This window comes from Chinchilla lanigera, unplaced genomic scaffold (assembly GCF_000276665.1).
Source record: "Chinchilla lanigera isolate Chin_1 unplaced genomic scaffold, ChiLan1.0 scaffold00018, whole genome shotgun sequence".
NCBI classification, from domain to species: Eukaryota; Metazoa; Chordata; class Mammalia; order Rodentia; family Chinchillidae; genus Chinchilla; species Chinchilla lanigera.
Genome location: NW_004955419.1, coordinates 743,501 through 770,673, shown reverse-complemented (window position 1 = coordinate 770,673; position 27,173 = coordinate 743,501). Strand labels below are relative to the sequence as shown.

General features: G+C 58.0%; 2 protein-coding genes and 1 long non-coding RNA gene across 8 annotated transcripts; 1 reads left to right on the top strand and 2 right to left on the bottom strand.

Moving 5' to 3' along the window:
• Positions 1-5,776: 5,776 nt before the first annotated feature.
• St6galnac4 (ST6 (alpha-N-acetyl-neuraminyl-2,3-beta-galactosyl-1,3)-N-acetylgalactosaminide alpha-2,6-sialyltransferase 4) lies at positions 5,777-13,906 on the bottom strand. The gene is made up of 6 exons (XM_005382398.2): positions 13,727-13,906; positions 13,217-13,303; positions 11,943-12,128; positions 8,995-9,407; positions 7,373-7,480; positions 5,777-6,460 (listed from the first exon to the last, which is right to left on the bottom strand). The coding sequence occupies exons 2-6, from the start codon at positions 13,226-13,228 to the stop codon at positions 6,271-6,273; spliced, it is 909 nt and encodes a 302-aa protein (XP_005382455.1). The 5' UTR covers positions 13,229-13,303; positions 13,727-13,906; the 3' UTR covers positions 5,777-6,270.
• Positions 13,907-16,854: 2,948 nt separating this feature from the next.
• On the bottom strand, positions 16,855-25,274 carry Pip5kl1 (phosphatidylinositol-4-phosphate 5-kinase-like 1). 6 transcript variants are annotated; one of them, XM_013513157.1, is made up of 12 exons: positions 24,476-25,274; positions 23,448-23,654; positions 22,504-22,689; positions 22,255-22,305; positions 21,777-21,931; positions 21,435-21,559; positions 21,203-21,237; positions 21,058-21,113; positions 20,029-20,141; positions 19,309-19,462; positions 17,465-18,198; positions 16,855-17,052 (listed from the first exon to the last, which is right to left on the bottom strand). In XM_013513157.1, exons 1-11 carry the CDS (start codon positions 24,680-24,682, stop codon positions 17,931-17,933), a joined length of 1,557 nt encoding a protein of 518 aa, XP_013368611.1. In that variant the 5' UTR covers positions 24,683-25,274; the 3' UTR covers positions 16,855-17,052; positions 17,465-17,930. The 6 variants fall into 6 exon arrangements, with proteins under 6 accessions (XP_013368611.1, XP_013368612.1, XP_013368614.1 ...); XM_013513158.1 differs by having other exon boundaries at positions 20,120-20,141; XM_013513160.1 differs by lacking the exon at positions 21,203-21,237 and having other exon boundaries at positions 20,120-20,141.
• On the top strand, positions 22,580-24,544 carry LOC102022600. Its single transcript, XR_260597.1, has 3 exons — positions 22,580-22,663; positions 23,759-23,942; positions 24,464-24,544. It is a non-coding gene; the product is annotated as an uncharacterized LOC102022600 (long non-coding RNA).
• Positions 25,275-27,173: the final 1,899 nt, after the last annotated feature.

Sequence of the window (27,173 nt, the reverse complement as noted above, 5' to 3'; positions counted from 1 at the left end):
GCTCACGGCGCGACCCAGGCCTGCGAGGAGGGCGGAGCCTCGGGCGCCGGTGGCTCCGCCCCAGGGTGGCGGGGCCGGGAAGGGCTCGCGGGGGCGACCCTGGTCCCCGGCAGCGCGAGCGCATCCCTTACCCCTCCGGACAGCCCGTGGCGACGAGCAAGCTGACCACAGTCTTCAGGGCCCGGGGTGTGAATCTGGCCCAATTCAATCTCTTCTTAGCGGCACCGCGACCCCGGGTGGGGAAACAGTCCGGGAACGCGCTGGGCTTGGACCCCTTTGAGTGGGTTTCTCCCTGGGCCCTGACCTAGGGCCTCTAACACACTGTGCAGGTCACCTGGGTGGTGTCAGAGTTCAAGGCGGCTCTGCCACCTAAAACCGCACACGCTCCCTCCTCCCGCGCTGGGATCGAACCCAGGACCTTTGAGCTGAGCTATATTCCCAGCCATCTTAAAATTTTGAGACTGGGTCTCACTAAGTCTCCCAGGCTTGGCTTGAATTTGAGATCTTCCTGACTCAGCCTTGTGCAGTGCTGAGATTATAGGCCTGCCGCCACACCTGGTTAACACTGCAACCTTGACACATTATTTCCTTTCCCTTGTTTCTAGAATGTAGAGACAATAAAGACTTAAAATTTTAATTAGCAGGATATTCGTTACATCATTTTATGTGGCTGTGAAAAATAACAACTTAAGTAGCCATTGTTAGGGGAAGGAAGACGCTGCCAGGCTGTTAAAATGAAGTAGGCAGGTCGATGTGGGAGGCAGGACATTTACGGGATACATTTACAGGATACTTAGAAAAGGGAAACAAGTTTAAAGAACTGCATCTTGTGTAACCACTCTGGAAAAGAAAATTGTAAAAATTTCCATTCAGGATGTGGGTACATATACCCTGGAGAAATCCTTGTAAATATACAGGACCAAGTTCATAGCAGCCATGCTTGAAATGATACAGAAGTGGAAATGGTCCAAGTAGCTCTCAACAAAAGAGAATTTGTTTTTAAACATGACGGCCCATTTGCACTAGGGAAAATTACAGAGTAAGGACATTAATGAAATAAATCATTCTCTCATACAATGGATCTTGGACACCTGAGGAGGGCAAAGACCACGTGGACAGATGAATGAAACAATACAGTACACACAGCGCAGGCAGTGGCCCATTTCTCTTTTTTTTTCTTTTTTTTTCTGTTTTGGTACTGGGAATTGAACTCAGGACCTTGCACTTGCCAGGCAGTCACTTGTGTCCCACTGAGCTACATCCCAGCCCAGTAGCCCACTTCTCAAAAGAGATAGCTTTTGTTTGTCACAGTGATTAAAATATTAAACAGGGCCACATGGCACCAGCCTGAAATCCCAGCACTCAGGAAGCTGACGCAGGAGGATTGCCCTGAGTTCTAGAGCAGTCTGGGCTACATGGTAAGTTCAAGTCCAGCCTGCACTACATAGCAAGATCCTGTCTCCAAAACCTAAATAAATAAATAAGTAGTTTTAAAAGCAGAAGGACGTTGTTCTAGGGCTGGGGATGTGGCTCACTGTTAGTGCTCTTGCCTTGCATGCATAAGGACCTGGGTTCAATATCCGGAACCAAAACAATACAAAACAAGCTGGGTGTGGTGGCACATGCCTGTAATCCCAGCACTCAGGAGGCTGAGGCAGGAGGATCTTTGCAAGTTCAAGACCAGCCTGGATGGACTACAAAGTGAGCTCAAGGCCATCCTGAACTACATAGCGAGACCCTGTCTCAAAAAAAAAAACAAAACAAAAAAACAAGCCACTGTCCTGTCACTAAGGAGAAGAAATGAGATTTGCAAGGTAAAGGCCTGGGTTTTCAATGGGGACTGAGTTCAAGAGGTTCACGGTATTATTTATGCCCTAGAGCTCACAAACATGATACATGTGCTTATGAGTGTACACTGCACTATTTGAAAATAAGGTAAAGAAGAGGAGCTGAATCAAATCAAAGTAGGTGCCCTTTTCCTAGCGTGGTAATGACAGCATTCCTAGTGTTATTTCCGGACTGCTAGGATGGGAAGGCTGCTTTTATTCCTTTGGCTTAACTGTAGTTTCCAAAACTTTACACAATGGTCGCACAATGTTTCTGTATTTTAAGATGTATTTTTAAATTTCTAAAATGGAACCTCATATATTATAGCACTCCTTCTTTTCCCTTCCCCATGCTGCAGGTCAAACCTAGACCTCTGACATTCGAGGCAACTTCTCTACGTCCCCAGCCCTGCTTGTTTTTTTTGTTTCTTTTGTTTTGCTTTTTTTTTTTGGTCTTTTTTGAGACAGGGTCTCACTATGCCGTTCAGGCTGGCCTTGAACTCAGTTTGTAGCGCAGGCTGGTCTCAAACTTGCAATGATCCTCCTGCCTCAGCCTCCCGAGTGCTGGGATTACAGGTGTGTGCCACCACACCCAGCTGTTTTGCTTTATTTTTTGAGGCAGGGTCTTGCTATGTGGCCCAGCCTGGCCTCGAACTTACAGTGATTCTCCTGTCTTAGCCTCCCAAGGGCTGGGATTACATGTGTGCACCACCAACTTTTTTTTTTTTCAATACAGTCATCTTTGCATAGCAGGTAACTATGTGTAAAGGTACACAAACATGTCAGGATAAAGCCACCGGGACTGCTAGGCTGGGCATCCTTGCAGGCGGGAGGGAGCAGGAAGGCTGGGGGTACCTTCACATTATAAACTTTTAAAAGCTTTATAAACTTCTAGAATGTTTGCATTCTACTAATTTGGTAAGCTAGTTGGTAACATTGTTTTTAATTAAAACAAGTCAGTGATGTAGGGGCAAGGTCCACCCTCGGGACTCTGAAAGCACCGCCACAAGGAAGAGGAACGGGCGTTCCCTAGGAGTGGACTTGCAGCTTCCTGCCAGTCTAGTTTCCCAGGTGATCGCTTCCTGAGCCTCAGCCCCATCCCCTCTGGCCACCCGGCCCCACCTCACCCCTGCCCCGTCAGCTGCCAAACAGAAAACTAGGGTGAGAAGGACCTCAGGAGAGGCCCGATGACCGTGACCACGGGGTGCAGGTCAGAGGCTGCACCAAAGGTAGAACCATCCAGTCTCCAGGCCTCCTCCCCAGCCCAAGCCCTGGGGCCTCAAAAAGCGAGAGCAGGTGCCTCTGCCCGGCCTCCAAATCACAGTGGGACCTGGCGGCCCCCCTCAGGCCTGTGATGTTCCTGCCCAGGTCGACTGCAGGAGGCTCTGCCTCAAGGCTGGCTTCCCTTGGGGGGTCAGGAAACAGGACCCTCCACCCCACTGGTGAGGACGGGGGAGCTCCTGCACAAGCACCTTGAAACACACCGCCATGGAATCCCGCAAATAACCCATGCCAACGGTACCAGTGTTACTTCAACTTTCCAGGGGAAACTCAGGCTCAGAGAACACACAGGTGGCAGGGCTAGGATTAATACCCCGAGCCTGGGAGAGCTGGGCCAACCTCCACAGGTGGATGGGGGCCTTGGCCAGCCCTGGTGGCCCTTGCTGACCTGTCTGGCGCTTGTCCTCACCTCCAGGCCCCACTCCATGCTCTGGAGGGGCAGGTGTTGCTCCTGCCCTTCCTGCCCCAGGAGCTGGGGTGCCGCGTGTGACGCACACCACACTTTCTGCCCTTAGCAAACCTGTGTGTGTCTCTTGCACACGGGTGTTGTGGCTGGAACCACGGGTCCTATGCAAGCGAGGCAAGCACTCTGGTGGGGCCGCACCCCCGGGCCACTTTGCAAGCTTCCTTGTGCTCTTTTCCCTTCCACGGTGCTCTGGAAAGAGCCCTAGGAGACCTCACTCACCACCCAGCTCCCAATTTGAGGTCAAAGCCAATGCCAGGCAAGAACACCATGCGCCCAAGGGCCTTCCTGGGGCCTCACAGAGCTTGGCTAGGAGCCACGTGTGGGGACTCTTTGAGGCCCAGGAGGGGCCTCTGCGGGTGACAGGTGGGAGCCGGGTCACCAAGTGGCCCCACAAACCTACTCCCAAACCTCTCAGTGATTCTTCCAGGACAGAGGAACAGTCAGACCCACACCACCGGCCCCGGGCAGAGCTCTTGGCGTCCTGGCCGTCTACATAAATGAGGCAGTGGCCACAGCCGCTGCCGCCGCTTTGTACAAGACTGTAGGCCTTTCTGAGCTCTAGGGCCAGAGGACGGGGCGCGGGTGAGGCACCCTGCTCCTCCTTGGGGATGTGGGGTGACTTCTGCCCACCGCTCACCTTCCAACAGCCAAAAAGTGGGGAAGGGATCCTCAGCTTCACCTCTGGAGTCCTAAGCAGACCTGAACCAGCTGCCAGCCTTGCCAGGAGGCACCTTCGTGCATCCAGAGGAAGTGGCTGGTGAGTCCCAGAAAGACAACTCTTTGGTCCAACCCAGCAATAAACACCACACCTTGGGGCAGGGCCAGAACCAGCATTTGCTGGAGGGTGGAGGAGGAAGTGGCCATCTTTAGGGAGGGGGCTCGAATCCTAATAGGGTCATATTCCCTGGCCCTTGAACACCTTGGGGAGGCTGTGAGCAGGGAGAGGTAGAACAGGAGCCCGCTGCCCACATGTCAGTACCCAGCCAGGGCAAGGCCAGCTGAAGAGGATGACACCATTTAAAATGATGGGTCCCACCTATCAAGTGCCAACCATGCAGATGGGCGTGGCCTATAATCCCAGCACTCGGGAGACTGAGGCAGGAGGATCGCTGCAAGTTCCGGCCTCTTCCCACTTCTGGGCCCACCTGGCACCGCATAGGGAACAAGCACAGTGCTGAAAGCCAGTATCAAGCCCCTCCTGAGCAGGCAGAGGCAGGAGGGCATGTGCCCAGGTCACCCAGGTCCCTCAGCAAAACTGGCTATGTCCGTTGAAGGGCCTTGTGGCTCTGTGCTAGGAAAAAATTAAGAATTTAAAGCTGGTGATGGTGGAGCAGGAGCTATACCCAAGGCTGGGGTCAGACATGAAGGCCCTGATGAGGCTGGAGAACTAGAAGCCCAGGGCTCTGAACTTAAGTCTCCCCATGAGGGAGGGAAGGGGCGGATTCCTCCTGCGGGGTGTGTTGGGAGCACTCTTCCCACTTGGTGCAGGCCAAGGCCTCAGGCATAGCTCTCAGGCCTGATTCCTCCTGCTTCAGCCTCCCATGGCTGGGGCCATATTTAAGGTCAGATGTCTTTTTGAGACAGGGTCTCGCTGTGCAGTTCAGGCCGGCTGTGAGCTCACTTTGTAGCCCAAGCTGGTCTTGAACTCACAACGATCCCCCTGCCTCAGCCTTCCTGAGTGCTGGGATTACAGGCGTGCGCCACCACGCCCAGCACTTCCGGTCAGATGGTGGGTCTGTTCCTCCCATTTCACAGGTGAGAAAAATGAAGCTGAGGCTGAAGGGCACTGGCCACAGCCAAGGCCAGCGCAGCCCTCGCTTCCAGGCCGGCAACATCCCAGAGGGGCCATCCTTTGCCTTCTTTCTCTAAAGCAATCAACTTGAGGTGTAACAGGCAATTTAACTGCCAAATGCTTTGGAATGGGCCAGGAAGATGAGGTGGGGTGGAAAACCCGCCCCTCCAGGCCCTGACTGCTGTGGGGTGCAGGGCAGGGGTTCCCGAGACGCATCTGACTTGGCCCCACCTCCTGGGACAGCACAGCTGCCCCACCCAGTGGGATGGCTTTGGGGCAGAGGGGTGCACACGCACGGGCGGGTGGCCTGGGAGGAGCCGCAGGGCTCAGGCAGCCCTCTGGTCCACAGGTTACGGGCCCGTGTCCACGAAGGAAGCCCCCCGTCCCCACCCTGGACACGTGACCACTCCAGACAGTGTCCAGAAAACATGTTTACCCGTACACTCCGGAGACGGCTCTGGCGGTCACGCTCAGAGGCCCCTGTGCCCCACAAACCCTAGGCTCCTGGCTACCCTGACCAGAGCCCCAGCCTGAGAAGGTGGCACCAGAGGAGGCTGGGGTGGGGAGGGGGCAGACAGGGATTGGCACAGGTCATGATGCTGGTGAGTGGGGCCATTGGCCCCAGGGGCAAAGGCCACTTGAGAGACCTGGTGGTGGGCTGAACCCCCAATCAAGACGTGATTCCTTGGGGAGCAGAGGTGGGGAAGGCGCCCCTCCAGTCCCCCTCAAGGCACAGGGCTGGAGATGGCTCTGGGTGTCCCCAGGGTAGGGCGGGAAGGAGCCCTAGGTTGACCCGGCACGTGGCAAGAGGCAAGAGGCATAAATTAAATGTTCAAGGTGGAGTGCGGTGGCCCGGGGTGGGACGAAGGCCCCGTGGAAGTGTGGCGGCTGGCTGGCGACCGCAGCTACTCGACCCTCCAGGACGGGTGGGCGAACACGATCGGCCTCTTCTTGGCCCAGCGTGAGAACACGGCCTTCTCGGTGATGAAGCGATGGGCGCTCCTGGGCGCGCGCTCGTGGGCCAGGTACATCTGGCACTCGTCCAGCCGGCCCTTCTCAAAGTAGTGGTAAGGCACCGAGGGGTGGCTCTGCTCCCTGCAGGGCGGGGACACGGCCGGTGCAGACACTGTGATCTCCCCCCACCTCCCCCTGGGGGCCCAGGCCCGGTCCTGAGCAGCAGGCCCCTCTTTCCCCACACATGCGTGCCCTGCTGCCCAGGGCCGCCCCCACCCCAGTAGCCCAGCAGTCTGGCCAGGGCCAGGTGCTTTGAAACAAGTTCCCAAGTGCACAGGGGTGAAGGCCTCTGAACTGATTACAGTGACACTGAAGGACAGTAATGTAACAGTGCCAAATACCATCTCCAGCTGAACTGGATGCTACGAAGCTGCAACAGTAACAAAAGTAAAAATTTATCTGTGATCCACCAGGGACACGTGTTATATAGCTACACCTCCCCCTAATGTTTGTGGGAGGCACTTTCCTAGATGATTCCTTGGAAGGTGTAATTTTTTTCTCTGGGGCTGGGGATGGAAACTAGGAAGTAAAGCCTCAAGCATGCTTGGCAAATGTTCTGCCATTAGCTACACCTACGAATGTGTGTGTGTGTGTGTGTGTGTTACTGTTTGTTTTTATTTTTTTTACCCCCAGCTCTTTTTGAGGGTCTTGTTAAGTTGCCCAGGCTCGGCTCAAACTTGAGATCTTTTTGCCTCAGTCTCCCAGGGTGCTCGGACTACATGTGTGTGCCACAGGGCGCAGCTCGGAAGGCTCAGTTCTGTTCTCTGTTTTATACCCAAAGAGGTGGGAGCTCCAGGAGGTGGCAGGCAGCTCAGGGCCACACCGCCAGCGCCGGGATCTGTCAAGGAGCCTTTTCCGGGAGCTGAGCTCTTTCCTGAGGTCGGATGCCTACGGGGTTTCTGCACCTTTGCCACATGCAGCCCCTAGAGCTCCTGGGTCCCCGGGCAGGGCCTGGGCGCCCCGCACCTCCCCTCCTGTGGGCGGCCACCTGACCTGCAGTAGCTGTCGCTGACCATCCCGTAGACCACGATCTCCTCGCACAGCTCCAGGGCCAGGATCATGGTGAACCAGCCAGTGCTGAGAAAGGACCCCGACTGCCTCCTGGGGGAGACAGGGACAACGTCATGGGGCCTGCCGACACCCCAAGCTCTCGGGGTCTCAGCATGGAGCCCTGCGTGCCAAAGACCACGCACAGGGGCTTCTGGGGGAGCCCAAGGCCAACAGCAGGCAAGAGGGGGAGCCGGCTGCAGAGCCAGATGCGCCCAACCCCACCCCGCCCCGCCCCGCCCAACGAGGCTAAACTGAGCGCTGCTTTGTACTCAGTACACTGGGTGTGGACTCCGGCTGGATCCTTTCCTTATCTAAGAGGCCAGGCCTGGGGAGAAAGCTGGTGGCCGCAGAGCAAGGTGATTAAGAACGGGTGGAGTGGATGGGCATGGCAGCACGTGCCTACGATCCCAGCTATTCAGGAGGCTGAAGCAGAAAGGATCCCAAGTTCAAAAACAGCCTGGGCAACTTAGTGACACCATGTCTCAAAACAAAAACGAAAGGGCTGGGGCGTAGCTCAGAGGCAGACTTCCCTGGGTAGGATCCCCAGTACGACCACCAAAGAAGTAGGGGAGTGTTTTGCGTTTTCCATTCCAACCCTGCCTCTGCTGTAGGGCATTAGATTTACCATTAACCTCTCTGAGCCTCACTGACCTGTCTGTGAAATGGGAGTAATTACAGGTGGCAATGGGGAGGAGCCCTGTTATCCCAACCCACGTCCCACTAGGCACAGGGGCTGAGGGATAGCCAGCCCAGCCGGCCCACCCTGATCTCCCCATGAGCTCTTTCATTCAAACCTCCCAGGCCCATGCTGGCCTTGAACCTGCCAGGCTGAGAACATTCCTGAGGGAGGCGGCAGCTGGGAAACAAATATAAACAAGGTGTCAGAGTGCGACACCTGCTGCAAAGATAAGGGGACAGAGATGAGATGAGAATGGCAGTGTTCAGGAGGCTGAGACAGGAGGATCGCTGCGAGTTCCAGGTCAGTCCTGACTACACAGTGAGTTCAAGACCCTGTGAGTTGAAGCAGTGGTAGGGACAACAGTAGGGAGAGCATCGAGGCACAGGAAAGGATTGTGGATCAGGCTAAGGCGGTCCCCACAGGCACAGAAAATGTAACAGACAAATGCATGTGGCAGCGGATGCCTGAGGGTGGTCGGGGGCAAAGCCCAAGTTTTTGTTTTTCTTATTGTTTTTAACTTTGAGACGGGGGTTCTCATGAAGTTGCCCAGGCTGGGCTTGAACTTACAATCCTCATGCCTCAGCCTCCCAGAGCACTGACCCTACAGGCATAAATCATCATACCTGACTCCATAAGCTCAGGTTTTTGGCTGAACCGCTTGGGGCTCTTTCAAGGGAAAATGCGATTTTGGACATGGAGTGTCTACCGCAAGGCCTGGTGTGGGACAACAGCCGTTAGCGCCATAACTGCTTCTCGTTACCAGCGCGGCTGCAGATACCTATCTGCTGGGGTCTGCGCCCCAGCCTGCGTTCACAAGGCTCGGACTGACCCCCGGCACAAACCCCAGCCCACCAGGAGGCTCGTGGTGGCGGGGGCGCGGGCTCACCGGTTCTTGCCCGTCTCGTCCTGGAAGATCTGGTCGCAGCGGGCCATCATGCGCTCGGTGAAGGTGTAGATCTGCAGCCCCGGGTACATCTGGGTGAGCTGCAGCAGCGTGCGGTAGGTGCGGCCGCCCAGCGCGCGGTCCATGTGCCTGCCCTGGCCCCACACCACGTAGAGCGTGTCCCGGGCCTGCTGGAAGTAGTGCGAGTAGTTGCGCAGCAGCAGCGGCACGCTCGTGTGCGAGACCACGCGCAGGGTGCTGCGCCGGCCCACGTCCGCCTCGAAGCCCACAGTGGGCGCCTGGTTCATGCGCAGCACACACTCAGCACCGTCGATCTGGGCGCCCAGGCCGGAACCGAGCATCTGGCCCGAGCTGGACACCACGGCACAGCTGTGGCACGGCTCCCGGACCAGCGGCTGTGGGGCAAGGTGGAGAGAAAGGGGGAGCTGGGACCTGGGCTCGCACCCCCTGCCCCGGCCCCGCCCGCCGCTCCCACTGGCCTTCTCCACGCCCGGCATGTGAGCTCCAAGGACTGACCCACTCCACCGACAGGCTGGCCAGCGGGGGACACCTGACTGAGCTCTGACCCTACATTCACACCCAAGGCCTCCTTATGAGCCACACCCCGCCTGTGGCTGTTACTGAACCCTAAGTCCCTACATCCTGGGCATTTCACGAGGGTTACAGAAGCAAACATTTAAACTGGGTGTGACGGTTCAGGTTTGTAATCATAGCACCAGGGGCTGATGCAGGAGGATTGCCAGGAGTTTGAGGCCAGCCTGGGCTACACAGTGAGTTCAAGGCCAGCCTGAACTACGTAGTGAGACCCTGTCTCAAAAAAAAAGTTTTGGGCCAGGAGTGGTGGCACACGCCTGTAATCCCAGCACTCGGGAGGCTGAGGCAGGAGGACTGTTGTGAGTTTGAGACCAGCCTGGGCTCCAAAGTGAGCTCAAGGTCAGCCTGAACTGCATAGCAAGACCCTGTCTCAAAAAGACAGAAGAAAAAAAGAGTTTTAAAATGTTATGACTTGTGTCCAGATGTCCTCGCAAAGCCTCATGTGGTCATAGGTGGGGCTTTTTCAGAGATGGCCGGATGTAGAGTGTGTGATGCTGGGACTGATTCATGGTGCAGTGCTAGGATTAAGGATGTAGCCTAGATAAAACATAAGGGATAGAAAGCGGCTTGTTGCTTGCTTGTTTCTGCTGTCTTCTGCTGCCACGGACTGTTTCTCCTCTTCGATTCCCCACCACCCTGGCTTGGAGCCGGCCGACTACAGACTGAAGCCTCTGAGAACTGTGAACCAAATAAACCTCTCCTCCCTTAACTCGTGGGTGTTGGGTATTTTTGTCTCAGCCACAAGCAAAGTAACTGAGAAATAATTGCCCAGGGAGTGGGTGGCACAAACCTCGAGCACAGCGAGGTCCCCAAGCCACCTCATTACCCCCTGAGGGGCGATACAGCCAACCAGCCACAGCTGTGCAGGAAATGACCCAGACCTCCGTGCCTTCAGGTACTTGGGTTTGCCAAAGTATATCAAAGATGTGGGACACGGGTTCCAGTTCAGAAAGGACAGCGTCGCACCCCATTTGCAGGCATTTCACACTTGCTTACATGCTGGTTTAGGGACACACAGGCCCATTTGTCCACGCCCCAGTGATAAACAATAAGACTTCCTTATCTTGTTTGGACTGAGCTGACAAGCAGGGTCTGTTCTGCTTAGGTCATCTCAGGCCCCAAGAGGTGCTGTGTGCATCTTTGTGAGGTCTTTAAAGGTTTCTCATTGACTGCTAAGATAAAGTTGGTCCTTCTGGCCAAACACAGTGATGCATGCCTGTAATACGTACAGTCTGGGAAGCTGAGGCAGGAGGATCGCTGTTCAAGCCCAGCTTGGACAACTTAGTGATACTCTGTCTCAAAATAAAAATTAAAAAGGAGCTAGGGATGTAGCTCAGGTGGCCCAGCAGGGGGCCACCTTTAGCAGCACAGAAGGATGCAGAAGCCCCTAGTTTTTTTGTTTTTTTGACAGGAACTCGTTATGTAGTTCAGGCTAGCCTCGAACTTACTGCAATCCTCCTGCCTCAGCCTAGGAAATCTCCAGTACAGGAAAAAATAAGACTCTTTTGACATTCAAACTCAGGATTTCCCACTTCTTTTTTTGGAGGAGGGCAGTACCAGGAATCAAACTCAGGACCTTACCCTTGCTAGGCAGGTACTGCACCACTGAGCTAAATCCTTGGCCCCAAGATTTCCTACTTCTCTTAAGAAAAACATGCTGGGTGTGTCAGTGCATGCTTGTAATCCCAAAACTAGGGAGGCTGAGGCAGAAGGATTGCAGCCAGCCTGAGCTGAGCTACATAGTGAGTTCAAGCCCACACTGAAATACACAGGGAGGCCCCATCTCAAAAAATAAAATAAGCTGGGCGTGGTGGTGCACGCCTGTAATCTTAGCACTCAGGAGGCTGAAGCAAGAGGGTCGTTGCAAATTCAAGACCAGCCTGGGCTACAAAGTGAGTTCAAGGCCAGCCTGAACTGCATAGCGAGACCCTGTCTCAAAAAGACAAAAATAAATAAATAAAATAAAATAAAATAAAATTTTAAAAATTAAAGGAAAACAGCTGGGTCTGGTGCCTCATGCCTGTAATCCCACTTGGGAGGTTGAAGCTGGAAGATCACCATAGGTTCAAGGACAGCCTGGGTCCTTGGAGTGCGCTTGCTGAACAGACGGCGGGGCGGGGAGGACAGGTAAATCTAAAGATGCAAAAATGCGCACATCTGCATTGCTATGGTGACGTCTGGCTCTCCCACCCGACAGCAGCCACCCCGTCCCAAGCACCTCTTCTCTCCGATGACTCAGTTCCGAGCAGCCAGGCAATCTTATGGGCTCAGAGAGCTAAAGTGAGCGGCCAAGGTCACACAGCCAGGACTGGGGCCACGCTGCCCGGCAGACCCACCTTCCCATCAGGCACGCTGCTGTACCCGCTGAAGTGCAAAGGCCCTGGCGCGGTGGGGCTGGAGTCCACAGGGAGGTGTCGGTCCAGGCAGGTGGCCCGACAGGGGGGCAGGCAGGTCCAGCAGCACAGGAGGACGTAGACGGCAGAGAAGACCAAGGAGCACAGGACAACAAGCAGGAGGCGACCCTGAGAGAAGGACAGTCGGGGGAAGGCGTCTAGATCCCCCGCAGCAGCTCGGAGAACCCACAGTCTGCTTTACCCAGGTCCTGCGCTGCCCCGAGACGCCTCTTCCATCCCCACCCGCGGCTGACTCTGGCTGTCTCCAAGCTGTTGAGGACAATGTAGGCCAGCAGCCCAGGTGGTAGGAGCGCTCCAGGGAAGCATCTTCCCAGCCACGGTTTCCATAAATGGAAAGCTGCTGTCCGGGGGTTTCTGCCTCTGGAAACCACGGCCCAAAGGCCACACGCACCAGGCACCCCTTCCGGCTCTCTCGAATCTGGGCCCAGGCTGGGGCTGGCCCTGCTGGCAGTCTCAGGGACAGCCCCCACCAGCCCCTCCAGGACCTTGCTCCCTGGCGGGGTGGGATCTGAGTCCGCTTCTGCGTGCCGGGCCAGGGCAGTCGATACCTGTGTGTCTCTGGGTTCCGGGTCCAGCAGCTGATGCTTTTGGAAAACCAGAGGCAGGAAGACAGCCCCACCCAACCCCCCAGGGGTATCCTGCCAAAGGCCCCCTTTCTTTTCTGCCCACAAGCCACAGCAGCTTTAAAAAGGTCTCTTCCTAAAAAAAAAAGTCTCCTCCTTAAGGCCAGCTGTTCAGGCTCTGCCTAGCACCTGGTCCCCTGCCCAGGAGGGACCAAACCCTGAAACTTTGCCTAGGGCAGTAGAGGTTAACCCCCCTTAACATCCAGGTGGCAGCAGCTCCCACCTTCGTGACCTGCTGGCACTATTACCTCCACATCAGGGGCGAGCAGAGCAAGGAACCGAAAGCACTACCCAGACACCACTTGCCTGGGGTCACACAGAGCAGTGCTGAGCCCCGAGGGCAGCTGTCCTGGCCGCAGAGGTCAGAAGTAACCCTGCGCTGGGGTGCAGCTCAGGGTGACAGCACACGCTCAACAGGCACAAGGCCCAGGGGTTGAACCCCCACACCGAGAAAAACAACAAACAAAAAAACCACAGAAAGTGTCACTGTCAGTCCCAGCGTGGGAAGGCAGTTGAGGCTGCTGGGCCCCAGCACGAAGTTCCCCCCGGGCCTCTGCTGTCTAGGCCACTTACCGGAGCCTTCATGCTGCCGCAGGCCCTCAGCAGCCCCGGAGCTGCTGTCCCCAGGAGTCAGGCTGGGCAGGGATGTGAGCTGGGCACCTGCCAAGACTCGAAAATCAGAGCTGGGACGGGATAAGGCGGTGGGGGAGGGGGTCGCCGGTATGGAGAAACTGAGGCAGGGGAGGGTGCAGGCTGGGACCAGGGGATGGTCCCTGGGAACCAAACCCCTTAGTGTCCACCCTCGGGCAGCGGTGTGGCATCCTAAAGGCGCTGCAATAGGCGACCTCTGGGAGCCCCCCCGTGCCAACCAGTCCCCGTGGCGCAGAAGAGGAAGCAGGGCAGACGGATGTGCTCTGGCCTCAAGGTCACCCACTGGGTCCGAAGCAGAGACAGCCGGGAGCCCGGCTCGCGACCTCCTCCATCCTCCCACCCCGCCGGACCACGAGAGGCCCGGGACCCACGCGATGTGAGCTTCCCCCCTCGCCTAGCGATTCCGCCTCCCCTCCCCGGCCGGGCCCTAACCGGGAGGGCAGATCGGGGCGCGCCGGAGCCTCTCCATCCGCTGCGCGGAGCTCCATGTCCGGCGGGCCGGGCGAGCCGGGCTGAAAGCCGGGGCCCCGGGGCGGAGGCGGCGCCTCGGAAGCGGCTTCTGCGGGGTGGAAGCCGAACCAGCGCGGCCGGCCGGGGGCGGGGCCTTGCGCGACGGGGCGGGGCCTACTGCGCCGGGGCGGGGCCTGCGCGGTCGGGGGCGGGGCCTACGAGCGCGGCGGGCTTGACCCCGGACGGGACGTGCGTGCCTAGCGACAACGCCTCGGGGGGTGGGGGCGGGATCTCGGCATCGGGGGCGGGGTCTGAACCGAGCGTTGTTATTTCTTCCTCTCGCGTTTCTACCCGGTTCCTGCCTCAGGACCGGATGGTAGAGCTAGAGGATGTCCAAGCCACTGGGCAGTAGCTGCCGGGCCACTCAGATTTCAGTGTCTCCATTTCTGAACTGGCAGCTTGGTGACACACTCCTGTAATTCCAGCCCTCAGGAGGCAGAGGCAGGAAGATTGTGAGTGCAAGGCTGGCCTAGGCTATAAGTGAGATCTTGTCTCAAAAACTAAAAAGCAAACAAGAAAGAAAAGAATCTATTTCTGAAATAGGGGTGGACCAGAGAAATTAATCAAGGGCTTTGGTCAGGGGTTCAGGCTGGTAGGGTTGCCAGATTTAGCAAGTGAAATAGAACACGCCTAGTTAAATTGGAATTTCAGATAAACAATGAAGAAACAAGCTGTTTTTAATAGAATTAACTTATATTCTACTGAGGGTTGAAGCCAGGACTCAGTATGTGCTAGGCTATTGTTCTGCCGCTGAGCTACATCCACAACCTTTTTTGTTTAATTTTGAGACAGAGTCTGGTTAAACTGCCCAGCCTGGTCTTGAATTTTCGATCCTCCTGCCTCAGCATTCAGAATAGCTGGGGTTACATACAGCGCCACCTTGCCCAGCTAGTGTTTTTTTTTTTTTTTTTTTTGATGTTGTTCACGTGACCTTCATCTGATCCTCAGTCTCTCCCCTCTGTAAAATGGGATGGTGCAGGGGTCGTTTGCGGCAGCCCAGGCTGGCCTCGAACTCACAATGATCCTACTGCCTCAGCCTCCTGAGTGCTGGGACTACGAGCATGCGCCACCACGCCCAGCATGGCAGTCAGGCCTGAACCCGAGCAGCTTCTCTAGAGCTCAGGCTCTGACACCTCCCCGGGCCTCGAGTCTGGCTCTGGCAGATGCTGAAATGGGCTGAGGCAAATGTCTTCAGGGACCAGGGTGTCCGTCCCCAGCTCAGCAACCTTCCAAGTCTGCCCTGCCCTGGGTCCCCCATCCCTGTGCCTTCCCGTCCTGTTCAGGGGACAGGGACAGCGGCCCCGCCCTTTTCTGGGCCCCTCCTGCATGTAAGCGCTTCTTGTCCCTCCCACCAAGGGGTCCCCCATGGCACAGCCCTTCTGGGTCCTTCTCCTTCACCTTTCTCTCCACACAGCAAGACCCTGCCTCAAAAAGCGCTCCCCCCAAACTGGCATGGTGACACACTCGGGAGGCTGAGGCAGGAGAGTCCCCTCAAGTTCAAGACCAGCCTGAAGTACACAGAAAGACCCTGTCTTAAAAAAAAAAAAAGAAACCCACTGTCCTTATCCCTGTCTCCAAGACCCTGCACGATGTGGACCCCTGCCTGCTCAGGGTCGCCCTCGCCCTGCCCCACCCCCACCACCCCCCTCACAGAGCTCACTCCTGCCTTGGGACCTTCGTGCTCACTGCTCCTCTACCTTCCCCGCTCTAGCTATGGGCTGTCCTGTCGTTCAGCTCGAACATCACCTCCTCGGAAAAGTCCCTGCCAAACACCCTACCCGGTGTTGCATCCCAGCTCCTCTTGTCTCATCTGGTTTATTTTATTCATTTTTCCCAGACTGGGGACTAAACCCAGGGCCTTCACACTGAACTGCATCTCTACCCCATTTTTGTTTTTTAAATTTAGGGACAGAAGACGGGGGATATAGCTCAGTGGTATAAGCGTCTGCCTGGCAAGTGTGAGGTCATGAGCTTGATTCCTGGTACTAAAAAAAAAAAAAAAGAAAAAGAAAAAATAATTAGAGACAGGGTCTCCCTATGTTGCTAAGTTGCCCAGGCTAGCCTTGAACTTTCAAAACATCCTCCCTCCTGCCTCAGCCTCCCTGAGTGCTGGGCTTATAGGCACACCCAGCTATCACCAGGTTTATTTTTTTTTTACAGCATTTGTCATGGCCTGAAGTCACCCCGGGTATTGGTGATGTCCTTGCTTATGGTCCGTGCAGCCACTGGCAGACGAGTCCTGTTCTTTCAGTCCAGCACTGCCTGGCCCCGGGCACCCGGTAGGGGTGGGTGAACAAGTTGGAAAAGCCAGGAGCCCTGGGTCCTTGAAGTCTTTCTTGGACAAGTCACTGCCCTTTCTTTGGCCTCAGGCCCCGGAAGAGTTCATGGCCGGAGACCAAGTGAGAAGGCTGAGTCACCCCAAATATGAGGGCGGGACTCCGTGTTCTCTGCACCTCAGCTCCCACCACCCCTGAATGAATGTTCCAGTCCATCCCCTCCAAGTGACCACCATCCGCGGTTCAATTCCCTGCTGAGTAAGAACCAGAAATGCTTGTGGTGCTCGCAGGCTCAGAGAGGTTGAGTCATCACCCGAGGTTGCCCAGACGACCAGCACTGACGTGGCTCTTCCGGAACCTTGCTGAAGCCCTGCGGCCCGGCCCAGTGTCCCCTCCTCCCGCTCCCGACAGCCCCATGTCCTTGGCCACACCTGGGGGTGGCCAGTGGCTTTCCCGGCCCCGCCCTGCTGACCCCGCTACCAGGAGGTGCTTCTTTCTCTAAACGGCCTCTGCTCTCCCTGCCCAGGCTTTGCGGGACGGGGGGCCTGGGCCCCAGGAGCTCCGACTCTTCCGGTCTCTGTACGGGGGTTAAGCCCGAGCGGACTCTTCCCAGGAGACGCGTGTGGGGCTCTGTCCCGGCTCCGAGGCCCGGCTTCCCCGAGAGGTTTGGTCACACCAGGTCCCCGTTATCCCCCAGCCCCTGAGCTCTGGAAGGGCGTCTTGCTCTGTGCACGGGTGCCCGTCCTGCAGCGGAGAGCCTGTCACACAGCCAGTGCTCAATAAATATTTAATGAGTTGGTGAGGTCCGTTTTCATCCCTTCCATGGCGCGCACAAGACTGCTGAGGCACAGAGGGGTTTAGCACCTTGCCCTGGTCACACAGCCAGGCTCCAGGGCAGCTCTGAAGCAGAAGCCTCCTTGGGTATGGCTGGATTGGAGTTTGGATTGGGGCCGGGGACCAGGCTGGAGTTTCCTGGAGGAGAGAGACAGGCTGGTGAGAGGCGGTGGGGGCTCCCTGAGGTCTCTGCAGCTGACCACTAATCCTGTCCCCGTTTCTGTTGTTTGTTTGAGATGGCATCTCACTATGTAGCCTAGGCGGGCCTCGAGGTGATCCTCCTGCCTCAGCCTCCAGAGTGCTGGGATTACAGGCGTGTACCACCACGCCCAGCCTCCTGCCCCATTTCACAGATGGAAAGAGTGACTCTCGAAGGACAGAGCTCACTGGCGAGCCTTAGAGGACCCTCAGAACCTCCCAGAGCTCCAGGAAGCCCTCCCACTGCCCACCCTCTCCCACCCACACCCCAGGGTCCGGGCACATCCCAGAGCGAGACAGGAGGGCCCTGTGAGTGCCAGGAGGCCTGAGCTCTCAGGGCCTTGCCACTTACCGTGCATAAGCCCCTCAGAGTCTCCGGGCCTCAGTTTCCCCATCTGGACGACCAGGGGCGGAGCCTTCGGCCTCCCCTGCCCCAGAGCCTGAGGCCGGGGCTGCAGGAGCTGAGGGCTGAGAACACAGACTCCTGGGGCCATAAGGCAAGGCGCAGCCTGGTCCAGCATTAGTGCTGCATGATGGTGCTCAGTCCCTTCACTCCCTGAGCCTCCACTTCAAGGTCTGTAGAGAGAGAATAATAGCATTTTGAAGATTAAATGCGCTAATGCGGGGCATCCTCAGAGCAGCGTGGGGCACACAGCTCCACCACCAAACGGGGCTGCGCGGTCACAGCATTTGTTAGGGGACGCTGCCCTCTGTTGGCCGCCGGCAGGAACAGCAGGCGAGTTGCCCCGGCGCAGTGGGCACTGGAGCTCCTGGCGAGCACCTATTGTCCGGATGGGGAGACTGAGGCCAGGCACCGCTCATTCGGTGTGCGCCTCGACCCACTGGCAGAGGCGCCGGGCGTAGCAGGCCGGGCTGACGGTGGAGAAGGTCCGACCCGGGTAACGCAGCGTCTTCCATAAATGCTCCAGCCGCTTGCGAAGCCCGTAGACGGTGGCAAGGTCCACGAGGCCCAGGAAGTAGCGGTGCTCGGGCCCGTCCAGGACGTGCAGCGCGTTGGGGCCATCGGGCAGCAGCCGCCGGTTCTGGGAGCCCGCCTCTTCTGGGATCTGCGCCCCGTGCACAGACCTGGGTGGGGGCCACAGTAGGGTGAGTCCACCGCCTGCTCCAGGGAGCTCCAGGTGTTCCCACCCCTGCCCAGGGGACCCGGGAGGCAAAGGAAACAGTGGCCAATGTCTAGAGCTGCGCTGCCCCTGACAAGCACCGGCTGCGGGAAAATAGGAGCGCCAGATGGGAAAATACACACTGACTTTCAAAAACACTGTGAAGGAAAGAACGCTGACGAGCTCATCACTTCTCATGAAATTCTGCTTCAGTGACATGAGCAGGTTTTGAATGTGTTGAGTAACTTATTAAAATTAATTTCATCTCTTTTTTAATCTTAGTTTTTATTTCTTGTTTTTGGAGAGGGTCTTGCTGTGTAGCTCAAGCTGACCTCACTTTGCCATCCTCCTGCCTCAGCCTCCAGAGTATGCCTCAGCCTCCAGAGTACAGAGTATTGAGCTTAAGTACACGTGTGCACACCAGTGTACTTGGCTCTGTTTTACTTTTAAAATGAGGCTACTAGATAGGCAAAGAGGCTGAGGCAGGAGGGTCACTGGGAGTTCAAGCCCAGCCTGCATGACATAGGAAGACCCTGTCTCAAAAGGAAACAAACCATAAAATAAAACAGAGCCAAGCCCAAGGTCTTGGTGAGGCTCATGATCAGCAGGCAAAGAGTGAGTTACTCTACAAAGTAAGGACAGGACGGTGGCACCAGCGGTGATGACCTCCAGGTCTTGGGGATGAGAACAGAACTTAGATACCTTCTGTGGCAGAATTTAGATACCCAGATCTTTCCCTTGCTCTTGAACCTGTGGGCTCTGCACCACTGCTGCAAAATGGGCAGACTCTTCCATGCAGCAGTGAAGCCCTCGTCCAGCTGGACCCCGGCAGCTGTGTGCCCAGCTGTGGGCCGCCTGTGCCCTGTGCCTCTCGCCGCCAGCTTTTCCAGCCCTCTACCCTGCGCAGACACGCGTGCACACACGCGTGCACACACACACACACCGCACGCACACACACGCATGCACACACACGTGCACACACGCACGCCATGCTTTGTGGCCTTTGTACACTGCTGCCCCTCACTGTCCCGCTGTCCCACAGCGGCTCTTACCGAGACCCAGGGAAGGGGCTCACCTGGCCACGAGGAAGATGACGCTGCCACTCTGGCCCCGCTCGTCGTCATGGAGACGCTGGAAGGCCATGAGGAGGCTGTAGTCCAGCACTCGCAGCTCCTGGAGGAAGGTGGTGTCCAGTTCCATCTGACGCAGGAGCCAGCTCCGCTGCGGCCCTGCCGAGCACCAGCGGCGCGCCTGAGCCTCATCCCGGGCCAGCCACGGTCCCCGCGTGTGCCCGCCTCGGGAGGGCGGGTGTCACCACTGCCCCAGTGCGCAAGGAAGGAAGCTATAAACTATACTTTGTCTTGTTCTCCTAGCCTTCAAGTCTTGGAGCCGGGATTTGAACCCTGCCTTACCCAACCGCAGTCTAAGGTTGGTGGTTTTTGTTTCTGAGATAGGGTCTCTCTGTGTAGTTCAGACCGGCCTCAAACTCATGGCCATCCTCCTGCCTCGGCCTCCCAAGTACTGGGATTACAGGCGTGCGCCACCACACCCAGCCTTGTTTCTTTTTTGAGCCAGGGTCTCACTGTGTATTCCAGGCTGGCCCTGAACTCACTACATAGCCCAGGCTGGCCTTGAACTCTCAACGATCCTTCTGCTTTGGCCTCCCAAGTGCTGGGATTACATGCACAAGCCGCCACAATCTAGGTTCTTAAGGACTCAGGCACACAGCCATGCAGGGACCGCGTTGCAACTTCAACCTGAATGGAGGAAGGCTGTGACCACGGCCATGGCTCACCCAGGTTCATGGTCTTGCCCTGAAAATTGAGGTCCTTCAGCACCAGGACAAGGGGGCTGCCCTCGGGGGCCGGCTCCACCCAGCGGCTCACCTCGCAGCCCTTGATGTCGTACCTGGGGGTGAGGGGGACAGGTTCAGCTTTACACAGACGAGGCACACAGGGACTCTCAGGAGGCAATACTCAGAGACAAGAGTCCCGCTGGGTGACTGTTCCCGGGTGCACCCAACTCACTAAACACAGCCTGGGGAAACCGCAGCACAACCCGTGTCTTCCAGTGTCCCCCCCGCTAGAGATGAGACGGAGGCTCAGACAGTCCCCGGACTCACCGGGCACGCACGCACAGAACAGAGGGCCACGCCCAGGCCTTCGGAAGCCCAGCCACCCGGCCCTCAGAGCTGCCTGTGTCTGCGGTCTTCCTCATTGCCGAGGGTGTGGCAATGAGGGATGGGATGGGGGGCGCTGGTGGCCATGAGGGGACTCACCCTGGGGAGCCTGCTGGCCTGGGGCTGCGCGCAGTCATAGAGGCCAGGGTTTTTGTTTTGTTTGTTTGTTTGTTTGGGGTTTTTGTTTTTGGTTGTTTCGATTGATTTTGCACTACTGGGGATTGAACCCAGGACTTTTGTACCGAGCTACATCCCCAACCTTTTTCTTTTCTTTTTTTGGACAGGGTCTCGCTAAATTACTAAATTTCCCGGGCTGGGCTTGAACTTTCCATCCTCCTGTCTCAGCCTCCCAGAGCGCTGGGATCCCAGGCGTGCGCCGCCGCGCCCGGCTGAGGGGCTGAGTTTGCATCGCTGCTCCACACTGGCTGCGTGGCTCGGTCCTGCCCGGCCCTCAGCTGCGCAGTGAGGATGACAGCCCAGGAGTAACCGAGACCAGGGGCACGCTGAGCGCTCCGAGGCGGGAGTGGGCATCACCGCCTTCCGCCCGCCGGGTCCGGGCCACGTCCCTTGCCCTGTCCAGGCTCGGTGCGCATCCGCCTAGTGAGCGTCGGCGGGGTCGCCCGTGCCTGCTCCTGGCCCACTCACCTCTCGGAGATGCGGCCGGCGGGGTAGAAGACGCTCTGCATGATGATGAAGTACTTCTGGGGACGAGAGGGGCGAGTGTGGGGAGCCGGGGTCTCACCCTCCAGCCACGGGCTCCGCCCAGCCGCCTCGCCCCGGCCTCACCCACCTTCTTCCCCTGGGCCACCCGCAGACTGTGCACTCCTGGGAGGGGAGAGGGCGCCAGGTGAGAGTTCCAAGCCCCACGAGCCGGGTCCAAGGGGCCCAGAGCCCAGCTCCAGGCCACGCCTCCTGAGCCGCCCCTCTTTCCGCGGGGGCCGGTGTCCCCGCCCCCAGGAACGTCCAATCCCGAGCCTGCCCTCTCGGCCCCGCCCCCAGGGCCCCGCCCCCAGCCCGCGTACCCAGCAACCGCGCCAGCAGCGAGTGCGGGTGCCGCTGCAGGTGCTGCACGTAGCGGGGCAGGTGGGCGAGCAGCACCTGCACCTCCCGGCGCCGCTGGGTCTTGAGAAAGAAGCGCTGGTCGTGGCTGCGGGGTGGCGGGAAGAGTTCACTGTCCAGGCCCGGCTGTGGCGTTTCCCTCTGGGCCCTCCGCCCCTGGCCTGGGCACCAAAATCTCTCTCTGTCCCAGCTCGCGGCAGCGACACGCTCCCGCCACTCCCACCCGCCGTCTCTCCGGGCCCCGACCATGGTCTCCCCACGGGGATCTCCCTTTGCCCAGAGCCCCATCCCTGCAGCAAGCTCACGACAGGAAGAAGCTGGCCTTGCTCTTGGAGGTGCTGAGGAACTGCAGGTAGGGGCCCCCGGGGCCCAGCGCAGCCTGATAGTCCTCCTCCGCCACGCCCAGGGAGCGACGCAGCCGGGCAAAGGCCGGGCCGGCCAGGGTGCCCAGCTCAAAGCCCTGTGGAGGAGAAAGAGCTGCCCCAAGTGTCCGTGTGGGTCCAGGGGATAGCTGGCCCTGGTGCAGGACAGTCAGGATGACCACGGCCTTCCTGCAAGGGCCTGGGGACAAGCCATAACCCACACTGCACTGGTGGGAAAGTGAGGACAAGAAATAGCAAAGACGGGGCTGGGGACTTAGCTCAGCGGCACAGCACCTGCCTGGCAAGCGCGAGGTCGTGAGTTCGAATCCCGGTACCAGAACCGCCCCCCCAAAAAACAGAAATAGCAAAGACTGCTGCAGCCCCCCACCCCACCCCCGGCCAAGAGTCGTGGACCTCCTACCTCATGAACCTGGGTCAGGACCTCAGAAAAATCTTCCTGAGTGGGCAGCCCCTGCAGGGATGGGTGAGGGTCTCAGGCAAAATGAAGACTCCCCACTACCCGCCCCAGGGGCCCACACTTGGCCTTAACCCGTCCCCAGCTTGCTCCCTTCCGCACTCAGGGTGCTGTGGTGTCCCTGGGTTGGGCAGATGCACTGCTGATGCCGCCCAGGGGTGGAGGGAGGAGGATGGTGACATGACGCGGGCTCACAGCTGGGTCGGCAGCACCAGGCTCTGAACTCAAGCCTGGCACATGCCCTCGGTCACATGTCGGCCAACGGAAGCCAGTTCTGTCCCAGCACAAGGAGATGGCCCTGAAGCTGGGAGATGGAGCCTGGGAGCAGCAGGCCAGAAAAGGCTTCTTGGGGGAGGTGAGCTCTGAGCTGAAATCTGAGGGCTAGTAGACAGGAGGTGCAGGGTGCTTAGGACAAGAGAAATAGCACTGGTGGCTGGTGATCAGCCAGAGAGGGGCCGGGGTGTGTGGAGCCCTAAGGGAGGGTGGGAGGGGCTGGACAGTGGCCCTTGCTGCCCGCAGGATCTCGAAGCCATGCTGGGCACTGGGGAGCTAAGAGGTTTTCAGCAGGTGACGAGGTCAGGCTGTGGTTTAGAGGGCTTCCCCAGGACCCTCCACTTTCCTTGGACCTCCAGGTCCCTGTGCCGGGATGTGGCCTGTGGGCTGTAGTCTGACTGCACACACATGCACACACACTAACGACACACATGCTCACTGGGGCCCGCCCAGCTGCTGAGCTTGCAGTCGGGTGACCCTTTCTGCTGAACCAGCGTGGCCCCAGCCCAGGCTCTAGGGAGGATGGGCAGGGCAGGCAGGTGGGGGTGGGGTCCGTTTTCAACCACACATCCTGGCAGGGCTGGGAGGAGCGCAGAAACCAAGGGCTGTTGTTCCCTCCACCCATTTTACAGATGGGGGCACTGAGTCAGAGGAACCCCTAGAGTCACACAGCAACCACACTGAGGGTTTCTCATGCTCCCAACTCCCTAAGCTTTCCAACTTCAGAATATCCCAGCTTCCTTGCACCAAGCCCCTGCCTTCCTCCTTTTGGAGCCCTCTCTGATCCCCAACACAGCAGCACGAGCAAGGCCTGTCACCAGCCTGGGCATTGGGGGGTGGGCACACAGGGCAGCAGGGCCATTCACCGTGGGTGGGTGGTCTATGGAGGCCTGGGTGGCAGCCCACAGCCCTGCCTGCATCATGCTCGCCAGCCCGTGGAGCTCATGCCTCGGGCCGATCTCAAACAGCCCCAGGCGAGTCTGCTTGTCCCGTAGGCGCCAAAAGAGGCCACGGCGGTGGCTGGAGTTCGAGGTGGCTGCTCTTTGTCCAGCCTCCGGGGAGAGGGCCAGGGCCTGGCAAGAAGGGGCACAGAAAGCAGAGAGAGGCATCTCAGAGCGGAAAGACCCAAATCTCACTTGGACTACTTGTGAGCCTGCCTGTCATCTCTCTGCCTCAGTTTGCTCAGCTGTAAATTAGGGACAACGCTGTTCCCAGCTCTGGCGTTGTGAGGGGCCACACAGACCCGCACACGGCATCGGACGGCATGACGGTCATTACTACTGTCACCAGTGGGCGCGAGATGGGCGTTCTGCAGTCAAAGCTGGCGGAGAGTGACCCTGTCACCGGCTGTGTGACCTTAGGTAAATCGGTGCCTCTTTTCCTCATCTGCAACCAGAACTAAGGTGACTCCTTCAGGGCGGGACTGACCGTGTTACTGCTGAGCGTGAGCTCCTGCCCAGGGAGCTGTGCACAAGAAGCCCCGCTCGCAGGAACCGTGGCTGCCCGCGGTTCATTCAGATCGACTCCACCACCGCTGCTGCTCCCCGCAGGCCCGCGCCGAGGGTCAGCAGCGGCTGAGATCACACAGCTGACCCACTGCTCGTGGGCACCCCCCATGCTGCCTGCGCTGGCTGAGAGCGCCTAACGGCCCTACAAAGGAGGAGCTTTTAATACCACCTCCATTTTCCCGAGGAGGAGCCTGAGGGAGCCCTCCCGGGACCCCAGCCAGAAGGACCCCCTTCAAACCTGCGCCCTCTGTGGGGCGTGTCCTGGTCCTCTTCCAGGGGAGGGCCCCTCCCAGGCTGGGATGGGGGCGTGTCCGTTCGCCCTGGCGGAGGGGAAGGAAGACCCACCAGCCGTTCCCTTTCCTGTTCTTTCTCAGGTCTGTACCTACCTCGCGGGGCCCGGGGCTCGGCGCGGCCATCGCCCCCGCAGCAGCTTCCCGGGCTTTGGCCGAGTCCCCTGTCGCCCCGTTGCAGGAACCAGGCCCCGCCCCTGCCTCGCAATCGACCAATCGTACGGCTCCAGTCACGGCCGCGCCCAATCCAAGCAAGGGGGCGCTGGTGATCGCCTGCGGGTCCCGCCCCCGCGGCTGCAGCATCCCAGAGCCCCGCGGTCCAGGTGGGGCGGGGCCGCCGGGCTTGCGCTCGGGTCCCGGGGCGGGAAGACTCCTCCTTTTCTCCTTGGAGTGCGGGACCCGCCTCTCCGGGGCTGCCTGGGGAGGCGGGTACCCTAAATTCCGGGCCGCCCACCCATTCAGGCATGAAATTCCCGCTGGCTGTCTTTCGGGTAAAGAAACTAAGATCTGGGGAAAGAAGTGGCCACCGCCAGGTCACACAGGAAGTCAGAGCCTCCTTTCATGCAACATGAATACTTGAAACACCCGCTTTGGCGCAGGAGCCAGGCTAGGGCCGGAGATTTGGTGGAGAGCGGGTGGGAGGGACACAGCACAGAGATCTTTTAAAAGCCTAAGTTAGATGATGTCACTGTCATGCTTAAAGCCTCCAGTGGCTTCCCCTGGCAGTGGAACAAAATTCAAATTCCTCGCCGTGGCCCTGCCCACTGCACGCCCCTTACCAACCATCCTCCAGCCCTGCACCCCTACCTCTGCCGGCTTGTGTACCCAGCTACTCCGCCATCCGTAACCTTGGCCTGGAGCCTCTGGCCCTTGCTGTTCCCTCTCTTAAAGTCCTTTCCCCAGATTGCACTTGCCTTGTTTCTCTTGTCACCTGCACACTCTAAGTCCCACACCCCACACTCTTTTTGTTTTGTTTTGTTTTGTTTTGTTTTCAGGTACTGGGAATCGAACTCACGACCTTGCGCTTGCCAGGCAGGCGCTGTGCCGCTGAGCTAAATCCCCAGCCCTCACCCCACACTCTTGAACACATCCCCTTTGTGTTTTTCATTGCCCTTCACAATGTCGGAGACTTTTCTTTGTTTTCCTTTATTTGAGCCTGGGTCTCACTGTGTATTCCAGGCTGGCCTTGAACTCACCATGTACCCCGCGATGGTCTCTAGCTCACTGCGATCCTCCTGTCTCAGCCTTCTGAGTGCCGGGATTGCAGGCGTGTGCCACCACGCTGCATGTCAGAGATTTCTTATTCATTTATTGGTAGATTAATCACCGTCCTAGAATAAGAGTGGCACTACAGTGGGAACCACGTGGGTCTTGGGTCCTAGCTCAGTGCCCAGCACATACAGGTGTTCTATGAGGGAATATTGGGCCAATGCGCGTAGGGGGTTTAAGGAGTCTCAGTGAGGCCCAGGAAGTGAAAGCCCAGTGTGGCTGAAGTGACTAGAAGTGACACCCCTCACTGAGTGTGCAGGGCCTTGCAGGCCACAGTGGGGGGAAGGGGTATGCAGCTCTTCATCCCTGTCACCAAATACCTGAGAGAAACGACTTAAAGGAGGAAGGGCTTATTTGGGCTCCTGGCTTTGCAGGGTTCAGTCTGTGTTCACCTGGTTCTGTTGCTTATAGGTCTGCAGGAATGCCATGGGGGGACAGTGTGGCAGAAGAAAGCTGTCACCTCACCCAGGAAACAGTACAGGGGAAGGTCCAGAGAGAGAGAGAGAGAGAGAGAGAGAGAGAGAGAGAGAGAAAGGGGCTGTACTCCCTTTAAAGGCACAGTGACCTGCTTTCGCCAATGGGCCACAGCTCCGAACAGCCCCTTCAGCTATGACCCCATCAATGGACCAGCCTACTGATGAAACCACACCCTCCTGACCCAGTCACCTCTCCGGGGTCTACCTGAACACGGCTGCATGGGGATTAAGCATGGATCTTCGAGGGATACTTCATACTGAAGCCGCAGCAGGGATACCCAGAGCAGTGCTACAAAGCCAGGGTATAGGAGGGTGCTCAGATGTTTCTGATGGCCCCTGTTGCAGGCGGGAGGGCCTGACTGGCTGGGAAGGTACTGCAAGGAACCCTTTTCCAGCTCAGGAGAGGCCAGTGCCTTTGCCTCAGAGAGGCAGCGGGACAGGGAGAATTCACAGTACTTGTGCTTGTGTGGATGTGGACTGAAGATGCTGGGGACATTGGGCATGAAGGCAGGTGGACTTGGGGCAGCCTGGGGAACCGACTGAGGACGGGATGAATCTGAGGCCTCACTATCACAATCAGCACGCAGCTGGGGCCTGTGCAGTGCACTGGGGCTGGGAGGAGACAGCTGGCTACACACGAGCCTGGGAAAGGATGAGGTCATGCAGAGAGGACAGGGAAAGAAGGCCTGAGGCCCAGTCCTGTCCTGAGAGCCCAGCATCTCACAGCAGAAGAGGGGTGCAAGTGACAGAGACATCAAGCAGGACAATGGCCATCAAGACACCAAGAGTACCTGAGGGTGGAATCCGGGGGTGTCACAGGCCCGACGGGGTGGAGAGTCAGGGAAATGCCCCTTGTGGTGGCCTCCGTGGGCACAGCCTTCCTGGAGCGATGGTCTGGAGGCTGAGTCCAGGGCCAGGTGAGAGGGGCCCGGGAGATGACTGAGGTCCTCAGTGGGAGCCTGGTGCCTCAGCCTGCCAGAGGACAGACTTGATTTCCAGGAGAGGAAACCACTGTTGACCAGAGACCCCCACTACAGCCAGGAGGTAGG